Source organism: Glarea lozoyensis, assembly GCF_000409485.1.
Source record: "Glarea lozoyensis ATCC 20868 chromosome Unknown GLAREA1, whole genome shotgun sequence".
In the NCBI taxonomy this organism is placed as follows: Eukaryota; Fungi; Ascomycota; class Leotiomycetes; order Helotiales; family Helotiaceae; genus Glarea; species Glarea lozoyensis.
In genome coordinates this window covers 194,819-216,074 of record NW_007360983.1, presented here as the reverse complement: position 1 = coordinate 216,074, position 21,256 = coordinate 194,819, and the positions used below count along the sequence as shown (strand labels likewise).

The 21,256-nt window shown below is 46.4% G+C and overlaps 9 protein-coding genes across 9 annotated transcripts in view; 5 read left to right on the top strand and 4 right to left on the bottom strand.

Annotated features, from left to right (window-relative positions):
• Positions 1–537, bottom strand: part of GLAREA_08725 (uncharacterized protein) — a gene marked incomplete at both ends in the record, with an annotated part of 3,178 nt that extends 2,641 nt beyond the window's left edge. Inside the window, 2 exons of the mRNA XM_008077686.1 lie at positions 17–391; positions 469–537. Of these exons, the coding sequence (XP_008075877.1) occupies positions 17–391; positions 469–537 (444 nt within the window). The remainder of the gene's footprint in view (positions 1–16; positions 392–468) is intronic.
• Positions 538–4,038: 3,501 nt separating this feature from the next.
• Positions 4,039–5,092, bottom strand: GLAREA_08724 (uncharacterized protein; the record flags this gene model as incomplete). The annotated part of the gene is made up of 3 exons (XM_008077685.1): positions 4,039–4,262; positions 4,337–4,587; positions 4,686–5,092. 3 exons carry the CDS (start codon positions 5,090–5,092, stop codon positions 4,039–4,041), a joined length of 882 nt encoding a protein of 293 aa, XP_008075876.1.
• A 1,084-nt stretch (positions 5,093–6,176) lies between these two features.
• GLAREA_08723 (uncharacterized protein) lies at positions 6,177–7,048 on the top strand (the record flags this gene model as incomplete). The annotated part of the gene is made up of 3 exons (XM_008077684.1): positions 6,177–6,514; positions 6,564–6,802; positions 6,858–7,048. 3 exons carry the CDS (start codon positions 6,177–6,179, stop codon positions 7,046–7,048), a joined length of 768 nt encoding a protein of 255 aa, XP_008075875.1.
• Positions 7,049–8,568: 1,520 nt separating this feature from the next.
• On the top strand, positions 8,569–9,234 carry GLAREA_08722 (Colicin D/E5 nuclease; the record flags this gene model as incomplete). The annotated part of the gene is made up of 2 exons (XM_008077683.1): positions 8,569–8,730; positions 8,773–9,234. 2 exons carry the CDS (start codon positions 8,569–8,571, stop codon positions 9,232–9,234), a joined length of 624 nt encoding a protein of 207 aa, XP_008075874.1.
• A 613-nt stretch (positions 9,235–9,847) lies between these two features.
• GLAREA_08721 (uncharacterized protein) lies at positions 9,848–10,744 on the top strand (the record flags this gene model as incomplete). The annotated part of the gene is made up of 2 exons (XM_008077682.1): positions 9,848–10,372; positions 10,436–10,744. The coding sequence occupies 2 exons, from the start codon at positions 9,848–9,850 to the stop codon at positions 10,742–10,744; spliced, it is 834 nt and encodes a 277-aa protein (XP_008075873.1).
• A 545-nt stretch (positions 10,745–11,289) lies between these two features.
• Positions 11,290–12,584, bottom strand: GLAREA_08720 (uncharacterized protein; the record flags this gene model as incomplete). The annotated part of the gene is made up of 2 exons (XM_008077681.1): positions 11,290–12,310; positions 12,358–12,584. 2 exons carry the CDS (start codon positions 12,582–12,584, stop codon positions 11,290–11,292), a joined length of 1,248 nt encoding a protein of 415 aa, XP_008075872.1.
• A 966-nt stretch (positions 12,585–13,550) lies between these two features.
• GLAREA_08719 ((Trans)glycosidase) lies at positions 13,551–15,874 on the bottom strand (the record flags this gene model as incomplete). The annotated part of the gene is made up of 2 exons (XM_008077680.1): positions 13,551–15,624; positions 15,678–15,874. 2 exons carry the CDS (start codon positions 15,872–15,874, stop codon positions 13,551–13,553), a joined length of 2,271 nt encoding a protein of 756 aa, XP_008075871.1.
• A 1,176-nt stretch (positions 15,875–17,050) lies between these two features.
• Positions 17,051–17,221, top strand: GLAREA_08718 (uncharacterized protein; the record flags this gene model as incomplete). The annotated part of the gene is made up of 1 exon (XM_008077679.1): positions 17,051–17,221. The coding sequence occupies one exon, from the start codon at positions 17,051–17,053 to the stop codon at positions 17,219–17,221; it is 171 nt and encodes a 56-aa protein (XP_008075870.1).
• An 856-nt stretch (positions 17,222–18,077) lies between these two features.
• GLAREA_08717 ((Trans)glycosidase) lies at positions 18,078–20,585 on the top strand (the record flags this gene model as incomplete). Its single annotated transcript, XM_008077678.1, has 2 exons — positions 18,078–18,204; positions 18,253–20,585. 2 exons carry the CDS (start codon positions 18,078–18,080, stop codon positions 20,583–20,585), a joined length of 2,460 nt encoding a protein of 819 aa, XP_008075869.1.
• Between the last annotated feature and the right edge of the window lie 671 nt (positions 20,586–21,256).

Below are 21,256 nucleotides of genomic sequence, written 5' to 3'. Positions count from 1 at the left end.
TCCCATCACTCGTCACACCCCCCAACAGTCCCCCAATCCCACCAGCACCACTCGCAGCACCAGACTGTCTCTCTTCCAAATCTCTCTTGCTTCCTTGATACCCACCCTGGAACCCTCCAAGCAACCCCCCAACTCCCCCACGCCCATCCCCATTCACACCACCCAACAACCCACCTACACCACCCGCGCCCGTCGCCGCACCTCCACTAGGTTGTCCAAACTGATTATACCCTCCGCTCTGAAACCCGCCTTGGAAACCGCCCAACAATCCACCAAGACCACCTCGTCCATCGCTGTTTACACCGCCGAGAAGGCCGCCGACGCCGCCGGCGCCTGTGGCTGCTCCACCTGGACCGGTGTTGGCTGCGAGACCTGAGGGTGGTGAGTATAGCTATGAGTATGTGAAAGGATGTTAATCTTCTGTTTAAAGTGTTAGTGATGTTTGTGAGTAGAAGTAGTGGGACGTACACCAACTGGCACGCCAGCAATCAACGGCAACGCACTAAGTGCGAAGCTCAGAGCGGTAACCTTATCCATCATTTCAACGAGAGAACTTCGAGTGTTGTGGTTGTTGAGTGAGTGTGAATCGCTTGATGATCTTTTCGAGAGAGCAAAGATCTTTCTTATATTTGCTATTTCTCTATGAGCCTGGCACGCTGTACATCTCTACGAGTCAAGCATTCTCAGTCCTCCATCTCACAAAAGATCCAATCTCCCGGAAACGACGAAACCCGGAAAGAACGTGATGCGAATCATGGTATTTGGAATTAGAAAGGGCTCAGATGATAAGGATAAAGCTGGGCTGTGGTACTCACACCACGTTTTGCTGCTGGGGCCATGCGCGAGAGTAACGTTCTAGAGCAATATCCCACTGGGAATGGAACCTCGCATCGGGAGAGGGTTGCGAGGAGGTATGACTTGTCGAATTGAATTCTAGAAAGTCTATTCTCGACTAGAGGTGGTGATGTACGCGGGCCAGAGACACATGCAAGAAAGGTATTGAATTCCATGAATGCAGATGGGTACGTGATGGTCTCAGTTCACTTTGGTCCACCAATATCAGGATCAGATCTCACAGCACTCTCTCACCACAACCAACATCCGCTCCTGCAAAGTTCCATCTCCATACCTTCAACCCACAGACTTCCTTACAAACACATCATTCTCACCAACTCAACTACGCCAAAGTATAACCGAACCAATAGCCCAAATTATCCCATATCATGCGGTCACACACAGGAAGACGGCCTCATAGACTTCATCCACCCATCGAATTTCAATGTCCATATCTGGATTCCTCTGTGCTTGAGAATACTCGATAGTCCCGAGTAAAGTACTTGGTACTTTGGTATAGTGTATAAAGCTCATTTCCGTTGTGGCATGTGACGTGTTTCAATGTTCTACCACCGGTACGATTTTATTCCAGAAGCACGTGGTTGAAAGCAAACCTCAAAGCTTCCGCGGACGAGAGTTTTATCTAGAACTATGTATATTGCACAGTGTATTTACGTTTTGTTAGCAACTATTTCTTACCTAAACTTGGATATGTTAATTGAATATCTCAGGTTCCACCACCTCCGTCTTTAACAGCCAAACTCCGCCACCTCACCACAACGCAGAACCATCTCTCCCAAAACTCGTTACCAAATCCTATCACGTTTCCATAGATTCACCGTCCAACAAACATACCGGTACTTCTCGCATCCGGCGATACAAACTTTCTGTACCTGCGTATTGCATCACGCGACATATCAGAATCCTCGGTATTTGAAGAATTTGGCGCTACGGATGGTTGGTTGAGGAGATTGAGAGGCGCGCGTGATTTACTTGTGGGAGTCGAGGGGTGTTGGATGGATATTTACGGGTAGTGGTGCAGTTGCGTAAGGGAGTGGTACTGAGTTGGGTTCTGGAGAACTAAGCGTTACTGGACAGGGATTCTTGGGGGGAGTGATGATGCGGGTATGCTTTTAGGTAACCTAGATTGTGGGAATGTTGTAGGTATACGGATCAATGTTTCTCTCGGGTCGTCAAGGAGAATGGTATATTGATGGGAGAGAATTAGGGATTCGTTGTTGATTATGGGTATGATATCGGGAACGGGATGTGTTGGTTTTAACTCCCATCCTGTCCATGATATCCTTACATTTCATAATGACAAATAGAACGAAGAAACGTGAGCCTAATATTTCGTCTTCGGACTATAAAGCCCAACAAACAACCAAGTACGCCAAACGATATGCCAATCCTCGCTCGTCCCTAACTTGCTTCCGAATCCTTCTTTCCATCAACCCCGACAATGCAATCAGCATACCTACACCCTTAAAAAAATATTCCAACACTCTATTCTTCTTAACCTTAAAAATCAGAGGAACAGCATAGAGAAATTCATCATCTTGTTATAATGTCAAGAGGCCTTGAAGTCACGTCCAGCGACTCATGAATAAATATCTATCCACCTCCTCTAAGTTCGAAGTGTAAAATCGAAGTGTTTAGTCTGTCCAGGAAAGCGGGGGGTTCCTGCATGGAATTAATCGTACGTGTGATCGATATATATGTTATCTATCAACCATAGCAGTACGTTAAGGGGTCGCTGCTCACTCTATGCAAAACAAGAGTTTCCGAGGGTACAAAATCCGAAAAAGAATATTAAGAAGGGGTGTTTGTCACCACTATGTCGTCGAAATCGAATTTCTCCGAACATTTAGGACGCTGAATTCACGCAACGAGAGAATGGAATACCCACTTGGCTCAAGCCACGCGTTATCTACTGGTCATTGATATTCCACTCGTGATACGCGCATATCATTCTCGTTCATGTCGGTGACGAGCATCCGTTCCTGTTTAGGAGGTGAGGGATCTTAGGAAGATTTTATAGAACTCTGTTGATCAAATTTGGGGTATATAGGCATGAAATGCTGAGTGTTCATAGTTAAATGATACAGTGAGTAGACCTAAGTCTACGCACACCCTATGATTTAAACCAAAGGTCCTACATTTTATCTATTAATTCTTATATATATAACCTCTTTAGTTTTACCTAAGACTTAGGTATATAAATATTTATCACTTTAATACTACTACTCTATCTTTAGAATTATAAATTTCGTACTTTAATAGCTAGTAAAATCGATTTAAAAAGTAGGTGTAGAAAAGTCGCGATTTTAATATAGCGAAATAAGCGAAATAGTGTAGGCTAGGCTATATCTTTATACATCGGCCTAATTTATAGGTTAAAAAGGCCTAAATTTATATGTATATAATTATAAGTAGTTGTTATTATTGGTCTATAAAGAATAGTGATTTGGCTCATCGTAGCGGTTAGGTTACTTACTTAGAAAAAGGGTGTTTTGTGCTTATTTGGTGGGGTTTGGGGGGTGTGCGTAGACTTGTGTCCATGTATTGTGTGTGCCTTGCATTGTTGTGAATTTTCTGGCGCTCTCGGATGTTTCGTTTGTGGGATACATGAGCTTGTTTGAAATCGAATAAAATGGGTACTACTAACAACACATATGAATCTTCCAATGCACCGGCAAAAACCTCCTTGTTATTAAAACCCGTTTAAAATGTGTCACTTTCTCATGACCATCCCTCACTAACCCGGCAAAATCTACATACTTAACGAGCTATTTGTGTACAGGACCGCAATGAGGAAGTTTATATCTGGTACATTATTTTTCTGGTCGACGTTAATAATGAATGGTAGTTCTAAAGTAATGGATGTAGTTAATATAAGCCTAAATGAAACTTATGAAGTCTGGTTGCGTTTCATTCGATTTCTTTGGAAATCTCGCTAGGAGAACTGGATATTATACATGTAGATCCGGGTCTTAAAAGACGAGGCAAGTATCATTCCATGCACGAGTAAGCACTCCATTATAAAAAAAAGATCGATCATTTCCCTAAGCGAGCGTGACAAATCACTAAAAGTCGTAACCACAAAATCCTTATCCAAGCACACTTCATCCCTCCAAACCCAGCGGAATTCATAAACATAACATTCTTCGCCCTCCATCGGTCCAGTAAATTTTCTAAACACATTCACGGATCAACAGGAATATCGATCGGCTCATTCACAATCTTCACGCCCTCGGCGACCAGATACTTTTTAATCTCGGTGCCCACCCCGCTGTCCCACACGTCGAGATTGAAAATCGAGTCGTTCTGCATAAACCCGATCTTGAGGTTTACCGTGTTGATGGTTGCTTTGCCGGCGACGTATTTCTTTACTTCCGAGGTCGCTTCGAAGTAGAATGTGCGGACGGCTGGCACACGTTGGTTAGTTCTGTTGCTCTTTGACTTGTCGAGTAAGAAAAGGGAGGTGAGGTAAAAGGCTTACTAGGTTGCACGTCCTTCGTAATCTCGTCCCAGGTGTAGACGGTGGAGAGCAAATAAAACATGGATTTCTCCGTCGTGTTCTCGGCGGAGAAAATGCTGTCGGAGATCATTTTGAGGACGCCTTCGAGGGCGCCGTAGACGGTAGGTTGGAGTCCCATGCCTTCGAGGAAGGTGGTTAAGAGTTCGGTGTGGAATTCGGCTTTTTTGACCGAGTAGGTGCGTTCCACGCCTTGGGTTTTGAAACCGCCCATCCTGGGAAATATGATTAGATCAAGACAGTGGGAATCTGGGGGAAGGATTGTCGGGGGTATTTGAGACAGAAATTCTAGCAGGAATGATGATAAGCTCACCAAGAAGATTTAAGCATGATATAATCAATAACCTTCGCTCTATACGCGGATCGTTTCATCTGTGACGCAACACTCATATCCCCCGGCAATTTCCCATCCTTGATATTCTTTGCCGTCTCCACGCCAGCTCGAAGGGACAGCCAGTTCGTGTTGAGTTGCAACACCTTATTCTTGGCCTTGATGTCGGCCTCGATCACGGGATCGTCAAAGTTGGGGTTGAAGTTGATGTAGAGCACGTTCTTGACGTCGTTGTCGCCCATGGCGGTTGGGTCTGGTGGTGGGTCTGGTGGTGCTTCGCCGCGGCCGTTGATAGTGTCGAGGTGTTTGAGGAGGAGGCTGTCGTCTTCGTCGTAGAAGGGGAGGCCGAGGGCTTTGGTGAGGGATTTGGTTTTGGCGAATTGTGACATGGTTGTGGTTGGGTGGTGAGGAGTGTGTGAAGGGTGTTGTGGTTGATGTGTTTGAATGATGTTGATGTTGATGTTTGATGGAGATGTGATAGTTGAGATTTTGTTTTGAAGTGCAAACTTCAAATACTTTATAGACTTATGAGATGGATCAAAAAATGGGTTTTGGTTTGCAGGTTCCCCAATTCCAGTGGTATGAAAGCCTCGTTTCCCAGATCGTGTCAAGGGTTCTCTAAATCAGCCAATGGTTGAAGCATTGCTAGATAATCATAATGCCAGGCGCAACATATTTCGCATATATTGATATTGCCAAGGGCTGAAAGTTGTTTTGATCACAAGGAGACTATGAATGAAGTCAAGATCATCAGTAAGTAGAGCCACGAACACGAGTTTCAGCTACCACGGAACGTATGAGCGCGTAATTGTAGCCAGCACCATTGCTAAACACAATTTGATTGATACGACTCTGAAAAATAAAACCGCAGCCCTCATCTTCCTGATGAGTGATGAGATGAAAGAGGCTGTCTGAGGCTACCGTTTCGGTCTCTTGTGTCTCGATATTATTCCAACGTTGGCACCCAAGCCGTTAATTCTTGTGCGGTAGTGGTAAAACTGCGCCTGTATATGTAAAGCAAGTTGTACAAACCCCATGGGTATGTCGTATTGTACCAAATATGGGTGGATCTTCGATGCATGTGTTCAACATCCTGGATCCAGCCCATTGCTGTTAGCCACTTCTCTGTTTCTGGCCAAGAATTCATGTGGTATTCATGCCGGAATAATCAAGCCGATGATTATTCCAAATGTTGATCAAAAGCGTTTACTTGGCGTCATAGTTCCGAGAGTCAAATAGAGACAGACATTTGACAATGCAGTTTGTGGCGAGCTGAGGAAATACATACCAAAATTCTGCCACAAGCGTGTTTACTTCAGTCATACCACCATGATTGAAACCAAGCTGGAAAATAACGCATTTTTCTTGGCATTAATGGTGTTGTTCACTTACGATATAGTTATACAATGTATGGAAGCATCCTCAATTCCCGCCTCACTAATTAAAACTAATTTCTACCTCCCAACAAGTACCATGGCAGAACTAACAACCCCATTCAATCTCAACCTCAACCTCACTGAACTGGAGAGAATTACCATCGACACAGAAGCAATAGCCACCGACACAGATCTCAGCAACATCTTCTACTTCGCCGAAATCCCGCAAATTCCTCAAGCAAGAGAAAGTAACCTCCAATCTCTCATCTCCACCATCGAAGACTGTAAAGCATGGGAAACCACAAGATGCGAACAATCCGTGCAAAGCCAGATCGCGAAAGGCAATCTTCCAGGCGATTCGTCTGTCGCTGCGTGTCGCAAGCGAACTGCGTATCGGTCTAAAGTCTTGAACGTTTTACGCGCTACTTCACCTTGGTGTGTCATAAGTCCTTTGACTCGAGAACAACGCTAATGTGATGAACAGGATCGTCAATATTGATACCGGCGTCACTGCGAAATTCAAGGTGCCTGCTACTAAACCTCTAAATCTGGCTGTCGTAAATACTCTGATCAATATCGAGCCTTTGACAGCCAATCTGCCCTACCGAAACTTTCTGAAAGCTGTAGCTGCGGCTTTTAACCCCAAGGTTGAGATGGTACAGCCGTATTACCATACGGTAATTGGATATCAGTATGATAACGTGATTGAAGAGTTTCAGGCCGGTAAGTTTTTCATGTGCTCTTGAAAGGTGATTTGAAGCTGATGAGTGATTTGTAGTACTGTTGACGGTGACTTTTGAGATTGAAATTGGATTAACGGGCGGGACTATTGAGTTTACTTCGACTCCTGCTACCTTCTCCGTGGATTTGTGGGACGGATCGAAGCCTGATCCGGCAACTACTGAAACTGGACGGGTGCTGAATTTGCAGAAAAGCTTGACTGTTCTTGCGCCGCCGGCGAATGAGTGATATGGGTGTTTAAATTAGTCTTGAAACTACATGCAAGTTTTCTTTCGATAAATGGACTGATTTTAAGTCTAATTACGAATTCCTTGATGACATGTATATGTGGAAAAGAATTTCATCGAACGAGCGTGCTTGAAGTCCAAAATCCAAGACCTGCGTTGACAGTAGGACAGCATCGAAGCACCTGACCACATCTCAATCGGGTTCAACAATCCCATTCCGTTCAACTGACTCTGCAAATAAGACACATAAATAACAAGATCCATAATCGTCAATCTCGGAACAAAGATAAGTCGTCAATAATGTCAGCGTCGCATCATAGCTCTCAATCATTCCTCCCCGCAAACTCTAATTTCCCGTTCCCATACTTAAACGAGCCGTTTCTGGGGTAATCTTACCTACCAATCTGGATTTCAGCACTGAGAGCTTAGATGTGGCGGTTTAGAGTTACATCCAGCTTGACCGTTTGTTGTGGCGCTTTACGCATTGTGACGCTGACCTTCATTCTTCTGCAGATGCAGCTTGGCGATTGACGTCGCAGAGTACTCAACTTGCCAATATGTGTGCTCTTGCGAGAATATGGCTTCAAAGTGAAATACTAGCATATGACTGGTAAGCTCACGTAAAACTTTTGTCAGGTGCCATTTTTAACGTGCTTGAAATCAAATTAATGTGGGTTTTTCCCCAAGTCTCGAAGCATATACATGCATGTATTCTCAGCAAGCCACGACAGTCATCCATGTAAAAAGGGAGATGTTGTAACCACCACATCTTCATTTGTTCATTCTCTCTGAATCTGAACAGGTGTTGTTGCTCAATGGTTTTTCAGCTAACTCTTGAGTTGAGCCTTTACCAAGATTGGAGTAGCATTGACTTTATTTCTTTGTTGGTTGTTTGACTAAATTAAATCAGGTAGCGGTATTCTAGGAAGGTTGATCGACATCGTATTTGAAATTGGCGTTGTTGCGACCATGCTTGGTCTCAGCTCTCCACGATTGAGAAAGGAGCAACCGTGACAAAAATATTCTTGAGCGTGGCAACCTCTCCGTTGAAGTCGTGTACTGCTCAGCATAGCCAGGTTAGCACGAGAACATGGCTTCCCTGAAATATGAATCAATACTCTGGAAAGCTGCTTTGTTGTTACATTTAGAGCCACCATGTTTTTTGAATACTGTCTCATTGAGGAAATAGAATGGTGTAGCTGATCACAAGGAGGAACTCATGGTAGCAACGAATCCTTCTTGACTACATCAGATGAGATAATCCTAACCACCACCTAAGGATCTTACCTTGCAACCCATCAGCATCAGCTCACACATTCTCTACAGATCTCCAATCTCAGGTAGCAAGTTATCAGCCACGTCTTTTACGAAATAATTGCAAAAGTACTTGGCCGAAAGACACAAAAATGACCCAAATATAAGATAAAAGAAGCAAGCTCCTTCCACAAACCATTCCAAATCACATTCTCACACTTTCCAAACTACCCAACACTAAACCACCGTTTTATCCACTCCCTCATCATGGCCTTCAGTCCCAAAAATGTAACCTTCCCAACCGCAAACCTCCAACACATGTTCGACCGGCACAAGGCAGCATGGGGCTACGCAGGCCGTAACTGGAATAAAGCCACCGGCGCTGAATTCGAAGCCACAATCAAGAATTTCATCTTGAACACCCCAACGGTACGAAACTCTCTCTTGACTTGATCGTACTAACCTTGCTAGGTCCACGCCGGTACTTACCGCGACAACGACGCCTGGCTGGTAATCGAACAAGCTCTCCCCAATCATTGTGCCATCGTCTACCGACCAACCTACGAGATCTGGTCCGGCTGGGAGTTAAGCGCCGCTCAATTCCTGTACGCTAACAATCCGCCCTATTCTCTCGGTGGCGGTGCGCTCCTCGTCTTCGGGGATGTGTTAGAACGGGTTCTCGCTGCCAAGGATCATGCAACGGTGGACAAACTTGCGGTGGAGTTTCTGGATACGTACAAAGCGAATGGGAAGAAGCGGTTCGATGAGGGATCTGAGAAGGTGCTGATGGAGGTTTTTGCTGTTTTGGATAATTTTGCGCTGCCAGAGGTGGTGAAAGAGATGAAGGGGAGTGGTGTGAGTGACGATATTGAGGATGTGAAGAGGGTTGCGCAGAAGGCTTTGGCGGTGTTGGAGAAGCACTCGGATAGCTAGATGAAACAGTTTATTGACTCGGAAGTGCGAAGCGTATTGTAGTAGGAATGTTTGAAGCTTTCTTGTTAGAATTCGTTGTTGCTTGTCCCAAACTCGTTTTCCAAAAAGTGCTTCTGAAGGCCCTCTATCTGTCTCTTCTAATTTAGTCTCCATCTCAATGTGTTGAAAATATGCGTGTGAAATCGATTCCCACCCACAAAGCCAAAAGAAAACCTAGCATTTCAACTTCGAACGCTTTGGTTGCTGTACACAGGCGACAAAAACATTCTAAAACTAAGTATTGGACACATCGTATACGCTTACTGTATTTTCTAATACATTTCGTGTCGTTCACTTGCCAGGTGTCGAATCGGGCACCTCGCTTAGCCGACCCGCCCCCTTTTCATAAATAAGTTAAAACAACAACCCATCCACCGCCCTTGAAAAGCCAGACTTCCCCCCACATCGCACTCTCACCACTAGGCCTTCCATCAAACCTCTATCAATATCGTCGCCTATCCCTGAATCTACAGAACGACTTTATCAAGCTGAAACAAAGCTCGCTACTCTCATTAATAGCCCAAACATAATTTAATGCTCCCTCAACACTCACCCAACTACACCAAAACTCACCATGTCCCCACAATTCCACCTCTTCTCCCTCCTCCCCCCAGAACTTCGCACTCAAATATGGCTTTCCGCCTTCTCCACCCCCCCACCAACCTTCTACTTTTACAAACCTGGCGCTTGGAAATTAACGCCATGTTCATGTTCCCTCGACAGCTCAGCCCTAGACTTCGTGTTTGACCACAAGGTCTACGACGCTGTTCAACTTGATATACCGCTATTCTTCGTGAACCGAGAAGCGCGTGCTATTGCACGGGCTTGGATGCGGGAGAATGACGTCGAAGAGGTAGAAGATGGGGAGCGGGAGGAAAGAGTTGTGTTTAGGAAAGAATTCAACCCGGTGAAAGATGTGCTTTTTATGCCGTATGATCAGTGGGAAAAGTTTGCATGTGAGGGTGTGAACAGGGGGTTCGCAAACGATGCCTTGGGTCGATATTTACACAGTGGCGTTAGCACTATCATGAATCTTGCTCTACCAGTAGAACTATTTCAAAGCTCTACTGGCATTATACTTGAGTTGGGCGAGGTGATGGTAACATCCCCTCTTTCCGTGTTTTTTTATTGCACAACGGGGGTTTCTAATACGAGGACATAGGAACAATGGTACCAGCACCTCCAGGTATTGTACCTCATAATCGATCCGCCGTCAGACCTACGACCCGTCAACGACGGCATGAAGATACAGCCACGATGGAATTTGAAAGACTCAGAAGGTGGATCTTTCATTTGGAATTACGAATCCCGCAGCTTCGATTACAGACAGGGTGAAGAGACTCTAGATCCGGCGCTTTGTGCGTTGATACGAGAGATTAGCATGAAACTAGGTGAAGAGCTTACCAAAAACAACATCATAGAGTTTGAGACCAGGCCCGTCTTCGCTGTCAAGCAATCAGCTCTAGAATAAACGCAAAAGCAACAGAACCACTGATATCATGTTCACTAGCTGCTTGCCTATGTACACGATAACTTTGATTTTTTCACAGCAGAGGTTTGGCTCTGCTTCAATCTCCCAAACTAGGGGATATTTCTAAACTTGGAGCAGAAACAGAAAATGATGCTAGATAAATTCATCGGCGATTTTCCGTCCTGTCTTTCCTACGCGGGCGACAGAAGGTGTGAGGTGGAGGACGTTACGGTTTCTTTTAGCAGACAGGGCTCCGAGTGTAAAGAGAAGAGATTAGGGCATGTGGATAGAGATTTAAATTAGTAAACATAGACGTTCTATATAAATCCAAGTATGTGTTGCTCAAGACCGTTGGATTTTAACACTAAGCTGTAGTACAGAGCATTATAAACAGTACAGAGTGATTCAATAACTTTAGAGCTCTTACTTTAGAAGTATTTAAATTTTCAATATCGGTTCACATCATATAACTTACCATTCCCTAATTCATAACTCCGAATCCATCCCCAAACCCCTTAACCTTAAAAATTCCTTCCCCAGTCCATCTAATTATCATGTCCCCACCCTCTAGCATCCCCAAAAGCCTGCGCAACCTGCAACCCCTGCCCTAACACCCCAAACACCCCATCCGCAAACGCATTCCCAGTATTAATCCTCTCGGCTGGCCTTCTTGCCTCCTCCGCACCCCTCTGTTCCGCCAGCGCAGTCTCAATCCTATACGCCTCAATCAACAACCCTGTCCCACAGTTCATACGTGCCAGCGCCGCACGTTTAATCGCGCTTTGCCATTTATAGAAATAGTTGACCTCGTCGTTGGTCGTTGGTATTCGGCCCATTTCCTCGCCGGGTGGCTTTGAGGCGTAATACCAGACTGATTTGACGACTTCGTAGCGCGAGGTGAGGAAGAAAAGAAGCGGCCAGGTGAAGATCCAGAGGAAGCTAAGGTAGAAGATCCAGCGGATCCAGGTCGTCATGCGCCATCTGTTGATGAGGCCGGGGGAGTAGACGGTGACGGATGTGTGGCTGGTGGGGAAGGTTATGGATATGTGACCGCGATAGTTTGTTTCGAGGAGGGCGGACCGGATGAGATGCTCTAACTTGGCGGTGTCATGCCATCTGATCTCGCGCTGGAGAGTGAAGCATTTTACTTTGGAGGCGTCGGCGACGTATTTTTCGCACCAGGCGGTTAGGTAGTCGGCTTCTTCTACGTCGGAGAGGGTGGGGTTGAGGGAAGGGATTATGGTTCCTCGATAACCTCTTTTGTTGTCGGGGAGGAATTCGAGTTTTCCGGGGGTGAGGCCGGTGACATGGCCTTTTGGGATGAGTTCGTCGCCGAGAGCGACGCGGAAGTGGAAGTCTACGATATCTCTCTTGGTCTCCTTATTGTTATGCCGCGAGGTTTCGGTGTGTTTGCCGTGGATCTCTATGTAGTAACCAGGTGGATAACTGGCTTGGTTTCGGATCATATTCCGAAGGGAGTCATGTTCGGTGGAGTAGTTTGGGAGGTTGGTACGGATATTGGAACAGAACGTGTCGCTCGAGGAGAAAGGTAGCGGAGGAGGGAGTCTACAGATGTTTAGTGTTATCGATATATTAGGTGTACAAACACTTACGTCCGTCCGATGTAATCGGAATCTCCAACCGGGGCATGCGATGTATCTGGGGTTCGCTGGGGCTCTTGCGTACGTGGAATTGTAGCAGGATTGTCCTCATACGGTGGAAGTTCATCGTCTGGAAATGATGCTTCTATGTCGTCTAGCAAAACAGCGGATGCCATCGAGGCTGTCTCCGCATGATCTGGATCATCTCTGTATGAGGGTTGAGGAGGAGTATCGAACATCGCTTTTTTGGACGACATGATCGCGATTACGCTTCCTCTAGTCTGCCGTGAGACGCCTCGAAAGTCCTCAGAACCGAAGTTTATTGCGTAGATGAAGATATAATATTCAACGGATTACCAACTGTAGGCACCAACGTGTGGGTCTATGCTTCATTGCGGCAAGGGTGAATCGCCTTCGGTCGGGATTGCTGACACTGCCCCTCAGCTATAAATAGCATCAGAGGCATTTGATCTGCTGAGATTCGACTTATGGGAATCTTGATCATGATTCGTATACGGAAAACGCGGGGAGAATGAAGATATATTCAAGTAAACAATGGAAGAAGTAAAGTAGCTCCAAAAGTAGCACGAAGGGTAGTCGGTAGCGTGCCAAGACTTTGTTCCCCACTGTGTCGTGCTGGGGTCAACGTCCCGATTCTGGTAGCTACACTTCTAACAAATACAATAACACCGTCTAACAAAGGACAGAGCAAGTGTTGAGTCTCATGACAGGGATCGAGCGCCTAATATGATTTTCGTGGGTTAATAGCCCGCTTTTAGACACACAAAACAAGATTCATCAACTCAGCCATAACTTTAAAACGGAACTATTTGGGTAATTATTTCATTTGATCAAGAACACTCACCAGGGGGTGACATAACTCTCTGCGCAGCCAGAAACTATAAGTAATATTTTAACGACGGGACAACATCTAATCGTAATAATTTTTTGATCCATTGGTAGTCCTAAGCCTCGCGAACAAGTATATGTTACTAGAAATACGATATCTAGCTATTGTGCTGAGTTATCTCCTTTCGAACTTCTTGGGTGCGCAGAGAATTGTGTCACCCACTGGTGACTGCACTATTTCAATACTAAACTTTTTGATTTTTGGTAGCTAAAGATCTCTAGTAAAGTGGCCCGGAGATCTTGAAATCCACGACCAACAACTCAAGTTTCAGATATCACAGTACGATCTCGCAGTCCTAACCCTGTGGCCAAACATCCAGCACAACTTTCTCCCCCGTGAGGACCAAACTCCTCGTCTCCACCGTCGGCTGATCCAGCAATAGAGTGTAATTACCCGGATACAACACCGTATTGCCTTTTTCATCATGTCTCGCCAAACTTCCCAGAGTCCACTCCAGCACCTTCGTCTTCTTCTCCCCAGACTTCACATCTCTCACTCTACCATAAGTAGCCAACGACTTAATAGGATAAGGCTTCGGTCCTGCCTGTCCTGCGACAAACACCAAAGCTACGAAATCAGAGGTGCGATTGCCGGTGTTGTGGACGGAGATGGGGAGGCCTGGGAGGGAACAGGTATCTGGGTTTGTGTTTTTGCAAGAATTTAGAAGGTCTTGGATGGAGAGAATGTTGCTGTAGTTTGAGATTGTAGGGGCGAAGGTTGTGTAGTGCAATCCGGTTCCAAATGCCTGGACGGGAGTTGAGTACCACCGATATGTACGTCCTGGGTTTGAAGTGCTCGGACGAAGTGTCATGTCTGTCATTGGCAATTTGGTGTAGTTCGTTGGATATTGGGTTACAGGCAAACGACCGGCAGGAGATTTTGCCCCAGAGATGATTTGCATGACTGCTGGTCCGCCGTCCTGACCAGGCCAGCTTGCCCAGAGAATTGATGACACGCCTTTGTTTGTGAGGAGGGGTGTGTTGTCCATTTGGTCGCCTTCTTGGATTATGATCAACGGCTTTCCTAGGGCGGAGAGCTTCTTGATTAGAGCCAGTTGTGCACTCGGCCATTCTAAAGAGGTTCGGTCTACTCCTTCGGCAGCGGCTGATGTATCGAGGCCTCCAAAGTAGAGGATGTAATCGGATTTTGATGCAGCTGCGAGTGCATTTGTCGTCCAATTATCGGTGGCGGAGGCACTTTGTTGGACTGGGCCAGTAGCGACATTGGGTGTGAAACCCAGTTGTTGAGCGGCATAGACAGGAGTTCTTAGGTATGGTGCCTTTCCACTGTATCCGCCCTGAAGCTTGCTACTGTCACTTGCCCAGAATCCAATCATGGCCACCTTTGACTTAGAGTCTAGCTTGAGAGGAAGAGTTCCGTCATTCTTCAGCATAACGATGCCATCGACGGTGGCTTGGAGGGCTAGTTGTTGTGCTTGTGGCGTGTTGACGTCCGACCAGCCGAGAGAGGAGTAGAGCGCTTTAGATCCATCAAAATACCCAGCCCTGACAAGTCCTTCATACAATCGTCGCAATGCACGATCAACCGTCGCTTCGCTGAGCTGTTTGCTTTGCCATGCGCCTGGTATATCAGACGATGAAGCATACTCGCAACTACTATCTGTACCCGCATTGAAAGCAAGTGCAGTACCTGCAGCATTCGTGGAAGCATAGTGGTGGTTCAAAGAAATATCCTGGACAGCCTCGCAATCGCTGGTGACGTATTGGTTCTCACTCGTCCAGTTCCAGTGGTCTCGAAGAATGGTTTGAAGAAGGTATTTATTGGCGCAGGCCGGAACTCCATTGACGCTATTGTAGGAACACATGAAAGATCCGACTTTCGAATCTCTGGCGCATTGTTGGAATGGTTGCAGATAGTACTCTGCCAGATCTTGCATGCTGATTTTCGCGTCGAAGTCGTGTCGAGTCACACCATTCCAGGATTCCAGATCGTTGGCTGCATAGTGCTTGCATGTAGCAATAATACGTCGCTGGGCTTTGTTTCCTTCCAGTCCTCGGAGTAGAGCAGCTACATAGCCCTTCAGACGTAGAGTATCTTCACCAGGTGTCTCAGATCCACGACCCCAGCGTGGATCCTTGAATGGGTTGATGTTTGGCGTCCAGAAATCGATACCTGAGTGGTTGCCATTGCCAAAAGCTCTCGCCTCTGTGCCAATTAGCGTTCCAACCTTCTCAATGAGATCGTCGTCAAAGGCAGCGGCCATGAGAATTGGCATCGGTAATGAGGTAGCGTAGTTCCATGGCGACGAGCTCGAGAATTGAATTCCTGGTGCACCAGCGACGCCGTGAAGTGCCTCACTCCACCAGTTGTAAGGAGGCAGTCCAAGCCGTGAGACCCCTGCTGATTTGCTATGAGAGTTAATATTTTTTCCTGATTATGGACGAACCCCCATGCCACCTACCTAATAATATTCTGTAGTTTTTCACTTGATTGCATGGCCTTGACGAGAGCTGCTGCCCTGTCAGCTGGAGGTGCTGTCGTATCGCATACTTTGTTCGATTTTAGCGGCCCGTTCACACAGTCTGGATATGCTGCAAGACATTGCTGAGAACTCAGTAGCAGCAATCCAGCGATGTAAGCCGCTGATGGGGATTTCATGGCGTTGAATTGAGCTCAGTCGACCAGGAGACAATTTTGAATTGACTGCAAGCGCCGAAATAATATTGACCGTGATCGTGGCTTCACGGCTCAAATATATAGCCATTCAAACATACTAGACACCAAGCGGGAATCTCATAAATTTGGTAACTGAAGTTGCCTGTCCAAACGGCCCGGTACCTGATGATCATCGTCATTGGTAAAGGAAAATACTGTCGAAGACTGTTTCAATATCGTCAACTTATTGGCGCGGATACATCGTGAGAGGAGGCTCTCGTCTGCTATTCACTATCAACTCGATGAGCTGAATAGGGATAATTTAATAACTTACCCTATAGGGCCGCCTCTGTCGGTAAAAGTGTTTCTACGATCTAACTGCAAGGTCCACTCCAGTACGATCATTAAAACCGGCATAAGCGAGGTTTTGGGAGGCGGGGTATTGCAGTTATATACTCGAGATCTTCATCGTCGGATGTATGCTCATCGTCCCTGGGGTATGCGGTTGCTCGTAAAAGAAGATGACTGGACGTATTGTTGCAGCTTGTACAAGCGCTACCTATGGTTGTGGTTCTGACATGTTGATCGGATTATGAAAGGAGGTAGACGAGCCTCTCTTCTGTCGAGACGCTGTGATACTCTCCATGTCTAGCTGGGTAGAAAAATCTCTCCATCGCGCTCTAGCATTATTAGAATGATTGCTTCTGATACGGTACTGAGCCTTGGAACGTGGAAGGTTGTGAGTCTAGTTGCAAACGAGAAGCGACTTCAAAACCGCTGAGCACGATTGATACATAGACACCCCCAATTTTTTGGTGAGTCCGGTCTCGCTTCCCACTCGGAGTAGGGAAGCCGACCGATGGGTACTTCGTATGCTCAGCATACTTGGGTACTTTTGTCTCATGACTTCTCTTCAGGCCAAAAATATTGTTTTCTCAATCAAAGCTGAAGGTTATTGCAATATATGACATGAGATCAAATCGGGCACGACGCATTGGTAGAAATTTGACGATTTTGCTGTTCAACTCGGGACCAAAGTCAAAAATGGTAAAGCTGCAACAAGTCTGGTCGAAGCAGATCGACGTCCAATCGACGAACCTGACTCTCGAATACAAACACGAAACCCGGCCGAGACTAAATTTGAATAGCTTCATGCGCAAAGTTGCTCCAATATCCAACATGACAGGCGGTTGGTGTTGGGGGGCTGGCAAGTTAATCCTCTTAAGGATGCCCGCATCTGTGGCTGGTGGAGGCCACCATTCAAGTCTCGGCCAACATGGCATCTCCGACAAAACCTCGACGACATCTCTTCTTCAAGTAACATTTTCCACGTTCTTCACCGATACATAAATAACATTGTGAACCAAATAATTTACCAACAACACCAACCGTTGGATATCCCTCGTGATGGCTCCAAGATTCTTCCCTCATCCATCAACATCGCGGATGACTCGCCTAGACTCCTTTTGACGTTAGCTATCCTACGTTAGTTATGTCATCGTATTTACGGCCCCAACCTCGCGACGTCTGCATCTAAGCATTGTTTAGCTTCGGTCCATCAGTTCGTGTCAAGACGAATCCTGGATTTCACCAGCTTTCTGGTTCACCGGTTCCAAGGAAGCATCTCAAGCTTCTGGCATGGCCAGTGAACAGGTTTGAAACCGTCCCACTACGAGTCTTAGCTGCTAAGAAGCGCGCCAAAGATGCTTAGTCTATGCACGAAGATAGCGATGCAGCCCGATAGCGACTTGAGAAAGGTATCAAGTGTACTTCCAACACCGGATTTGCGCCCACCTTAGAATGCGATGGTTTATTCAAAAGGGCATGTACGGCCCTGGTATTTCTTATCCTTTTCGCTTCTGCAGATTCTGTTTCACTACTCCATTTCCGGGCAATTTCTTTCGCTGATCTTTTCACATCTTGACGAGGTTGTTGGCTCTCTTGCTCCTCCGCCGAGGCTCAGAGCGTCACGCTGAACCAGCGCCTTCTTCCAGGAACACTCAACAGAATCGCATCCTGTACTGAGAATTGGCTCACTATAATACTTGTCTGAAGTCAGAAATTATTTGTTTTCCCTTTTTCACAGTTTGCCCATTTTCAATAATTGAGTTGAATTGTTTCGACACCTGGTGCTTTTACCGGCCTCAATTGGCAGCCACATGCGACAGGAAGCACTCGCTTAATATTCTCCTGACCAACCTTCGCTATGTTCAACCTACTTGGTCGCGCGGCTGTTGTAGCACTTGCGGCAATCAGTACCGTCAATGCGATTCCGACTATCTCCATCAAAGGCTCAAAGTTCTTTGCAGATGGAAAACAATTCTTTCTCAAAGGTTGGTCTGACAAATGGCTCAGCAACGGACGAAGCTAACACTTTACAGGTGTTGCATATCAAGGAACTCCGGACGATCCACTAGTAGACACCAAACAATGTCAAATGGATGCCGATAAGATGAAGACAATTGGCACAAACTCTATTCGGGTCTACCACATCAATCCTTGGGTGTCACATGATGGATGTATGAAAGCGTTCGCCGATGCGGGAATTTATATTTGGCTTGATCTCGACACGTTCAATACCAGTATCAAATCTACCGATCCAGCATGGACGGAGCCTCAATTTATAGAGTTCGCGAGAGTCATGGATGTGATGCACCAATACGACAATCTGGGAGGCTTCTGGATTGGCAATGAGGTTATCTTCACGAACGCAAACTCAAACGCATCCCCATACGTCCGAGCTGCAACTGCGGATATGAAAGCATATATGGCTTTGAAAAAGTATCGCACGATTCCGATCGGATACTCTGCTGCAGATATTGCAGAATTAAGACCTGCATTACAGAATTACCTCGCTTGCGATCCAGACCCAAAGAACAATATCGACTTCTTTGGCCTCAATTCTTACGAGTGGTGTGGTGATTCTTCCTACCAAACTTCCGGATACGCAAATCTCCAAGCCATGGCAAAGGGCTACTCGATACCAATTTTCTTCTCCGAGACAGGTTGCAACCAACCTGCCAACCGGCTTTTCACCGACCAAGCAGCTATCTTTGGCCCAGAGATGGTTGATACTTGGAGTGGGAGTATCGTTTACGAATGGGTGGAGGAAGTCAACAAGTACGGTCTCGTCAACTATGGCCCAAATGGCAAAATCTATGGTGCAGCGCCAATTCCAATCCAACCCGACTTCGACAATCTCGCAGCGCAATGGAAAAGTGCCACACCAGCTGCAATTGCAGAGTCTGCCTACACTCCATCTTTGAAAGCACCAGCATGTCCTTCGGCCACAGGAGGGTGGCAAGTCAACGGAAACATTCCAATGCCTACCCTCGCACCCGAAATGATCACCAGATTAGCATCAAACGCTGTCGCAGCGCCTCCATCTGGTTCGCCTGCATCTGCGTCTTCACCTTCTTCTTCAACAAATGGTATGCTCAAACCAAATTCTTCTCCCCCTTCAGCGAGTTCTGGTTTTTTTGTTACTTCTCATCCCAGCGGGAAGCCTTTTCCTTCCGCGAACGCAACTAGCAGAGTTCATTCAAATCATACTCGTCCCAGACCTACTGCAGCACCATCTTCCGGCCATAATCTCACTGCTCTATTCCCCAATGGCACAGTAGTCACGTCGGCTAAAGCTTGTCCGACCTGTTCTTACAGGACATGGTCTTACAAGATTGGCTCGACAACCGTTCCGGTGGGCTTGCCTATTGGCACGGGAGCAACAAAGGCTTGTCCGACATGTACTTATAGAACTTGGTCTTATAACATCAGCTCTCCTTCTGCGCATCCTACTGGCATTTTCCCTATTTCTTCGAATGGTTCGCTTGTTATTCCCACTCCTACGCCTGTCATACCTGTTATTTCTTCTTCTGGCGTTGCGATTTCATTTCCGCCTGGCGATGTACCTGTTGTTCCGACCCCTCCAGTTGGAGGTCCACCGGTACCACCAGTTACTGTCCCAACTTCAGCAGCTGGTGGATCACCGCCATCAGGTGCTGTTTCTTCTCCTTCTGTTGCAACCCCCGGATCACCAAATGCTGGTTCTGCCACTACTCCAGTTGGTGGTTCACCACCACCGCCGGGTGCTGTTCCTTCTCCTTCTGGCGCACCTCCAGGACTACCAAATGCTGGTTCTACTACGGACGCAAATGGCAATCCAATACCTACACCACCAATCGTTGGTGGCCCACCAGGCGCTGTTCCATCACAAACAAATGTCGATGGTTCCCCAGCGCCTGTACCGTCAATGGTTCCAGGCTCAGAGTCACCTCCAGATGGTGTACCAGTAGTCCCAACCGTCGTCCCAATTTTCACACCCCCAGGCGTTTCTCCCACACCTCCAGCAGGAGACACCCCCGCATCTCCTTCTGTCATTTCACCACCCTATGCGCTCAATTCAACTACATCATTTTCAAACACTACCGCACCCCCAAATACTGATCTCTTCTCCACAGTCCCTTCAGCATCGCCGACTCTCAACTCTCCACCCGTCACACTCACCACATCTTCCTACGTACCTCCAGCTGCGACCAGCGCAAGCGGTGCGACTGGTGCAGGCGTCACGCTCGCTACCACCACATCCACATCATCAAGCGCCAGCGCCTCACCTACAAAACCACAGGCGAATCTCGGTAACGGGCATGGGAGTACCGCTGGTAGTAGTAGTCTGGCGGTTGGACTATTGATTGCGGTCGCTGGGTGGTTGTTATGATGAACCTTGAGCATATTTGTTTTTTCTATGGCGTTTGGAGAGGAAAAGATGGTGCATACCCTGGAGTTTTCGGTTTTTTGTATTATATTTTTAGCATGACGAAGATGCGGCGGAGAGCGACTGTTTATATTAGTTTAGATCGATTGATGGGTGGCAGAGTTAAAGTTTGGGTATTTAACTCTTGGATGAAATATGAAAGAGAGTGATAACAACAATTTGGCTGCTGCTTCTACAGATATTTGAACTTCTCGAATGCTTCGTCCTTGTATTTCCCCTCTCGTATAGCTTTAGCACCCCTAAATCAGAGGGAAAATTGTTACCATGGCAGAAGCCCCAAATAAATCATGTTTTACCCTGATCAGGAAAAGGAAAAGAATCGTTTCACTGGATATGACTATCACATTCTAAGCTTTGCGAACGAGATAAAAACTTTGCATACCAGAGTTTCGAGTCCTTCATGTTTGTGTCATTGAACTATAAATCCATAAGTAGTGCAAGAGCCGGTCCGTACCTAGGTATTAACCGTCGCCCAAAACAAAGAAACCGTTGCTCTTCAACTCTCTAACACTTTCAAGAAACCTAAATATAAATGTAAAATCAATCAACTAAAACGATTGCCGATTCTGCACATTGCGGCAGAGAAACCGTGGCCTATTTGGCGGTAGCGCGTT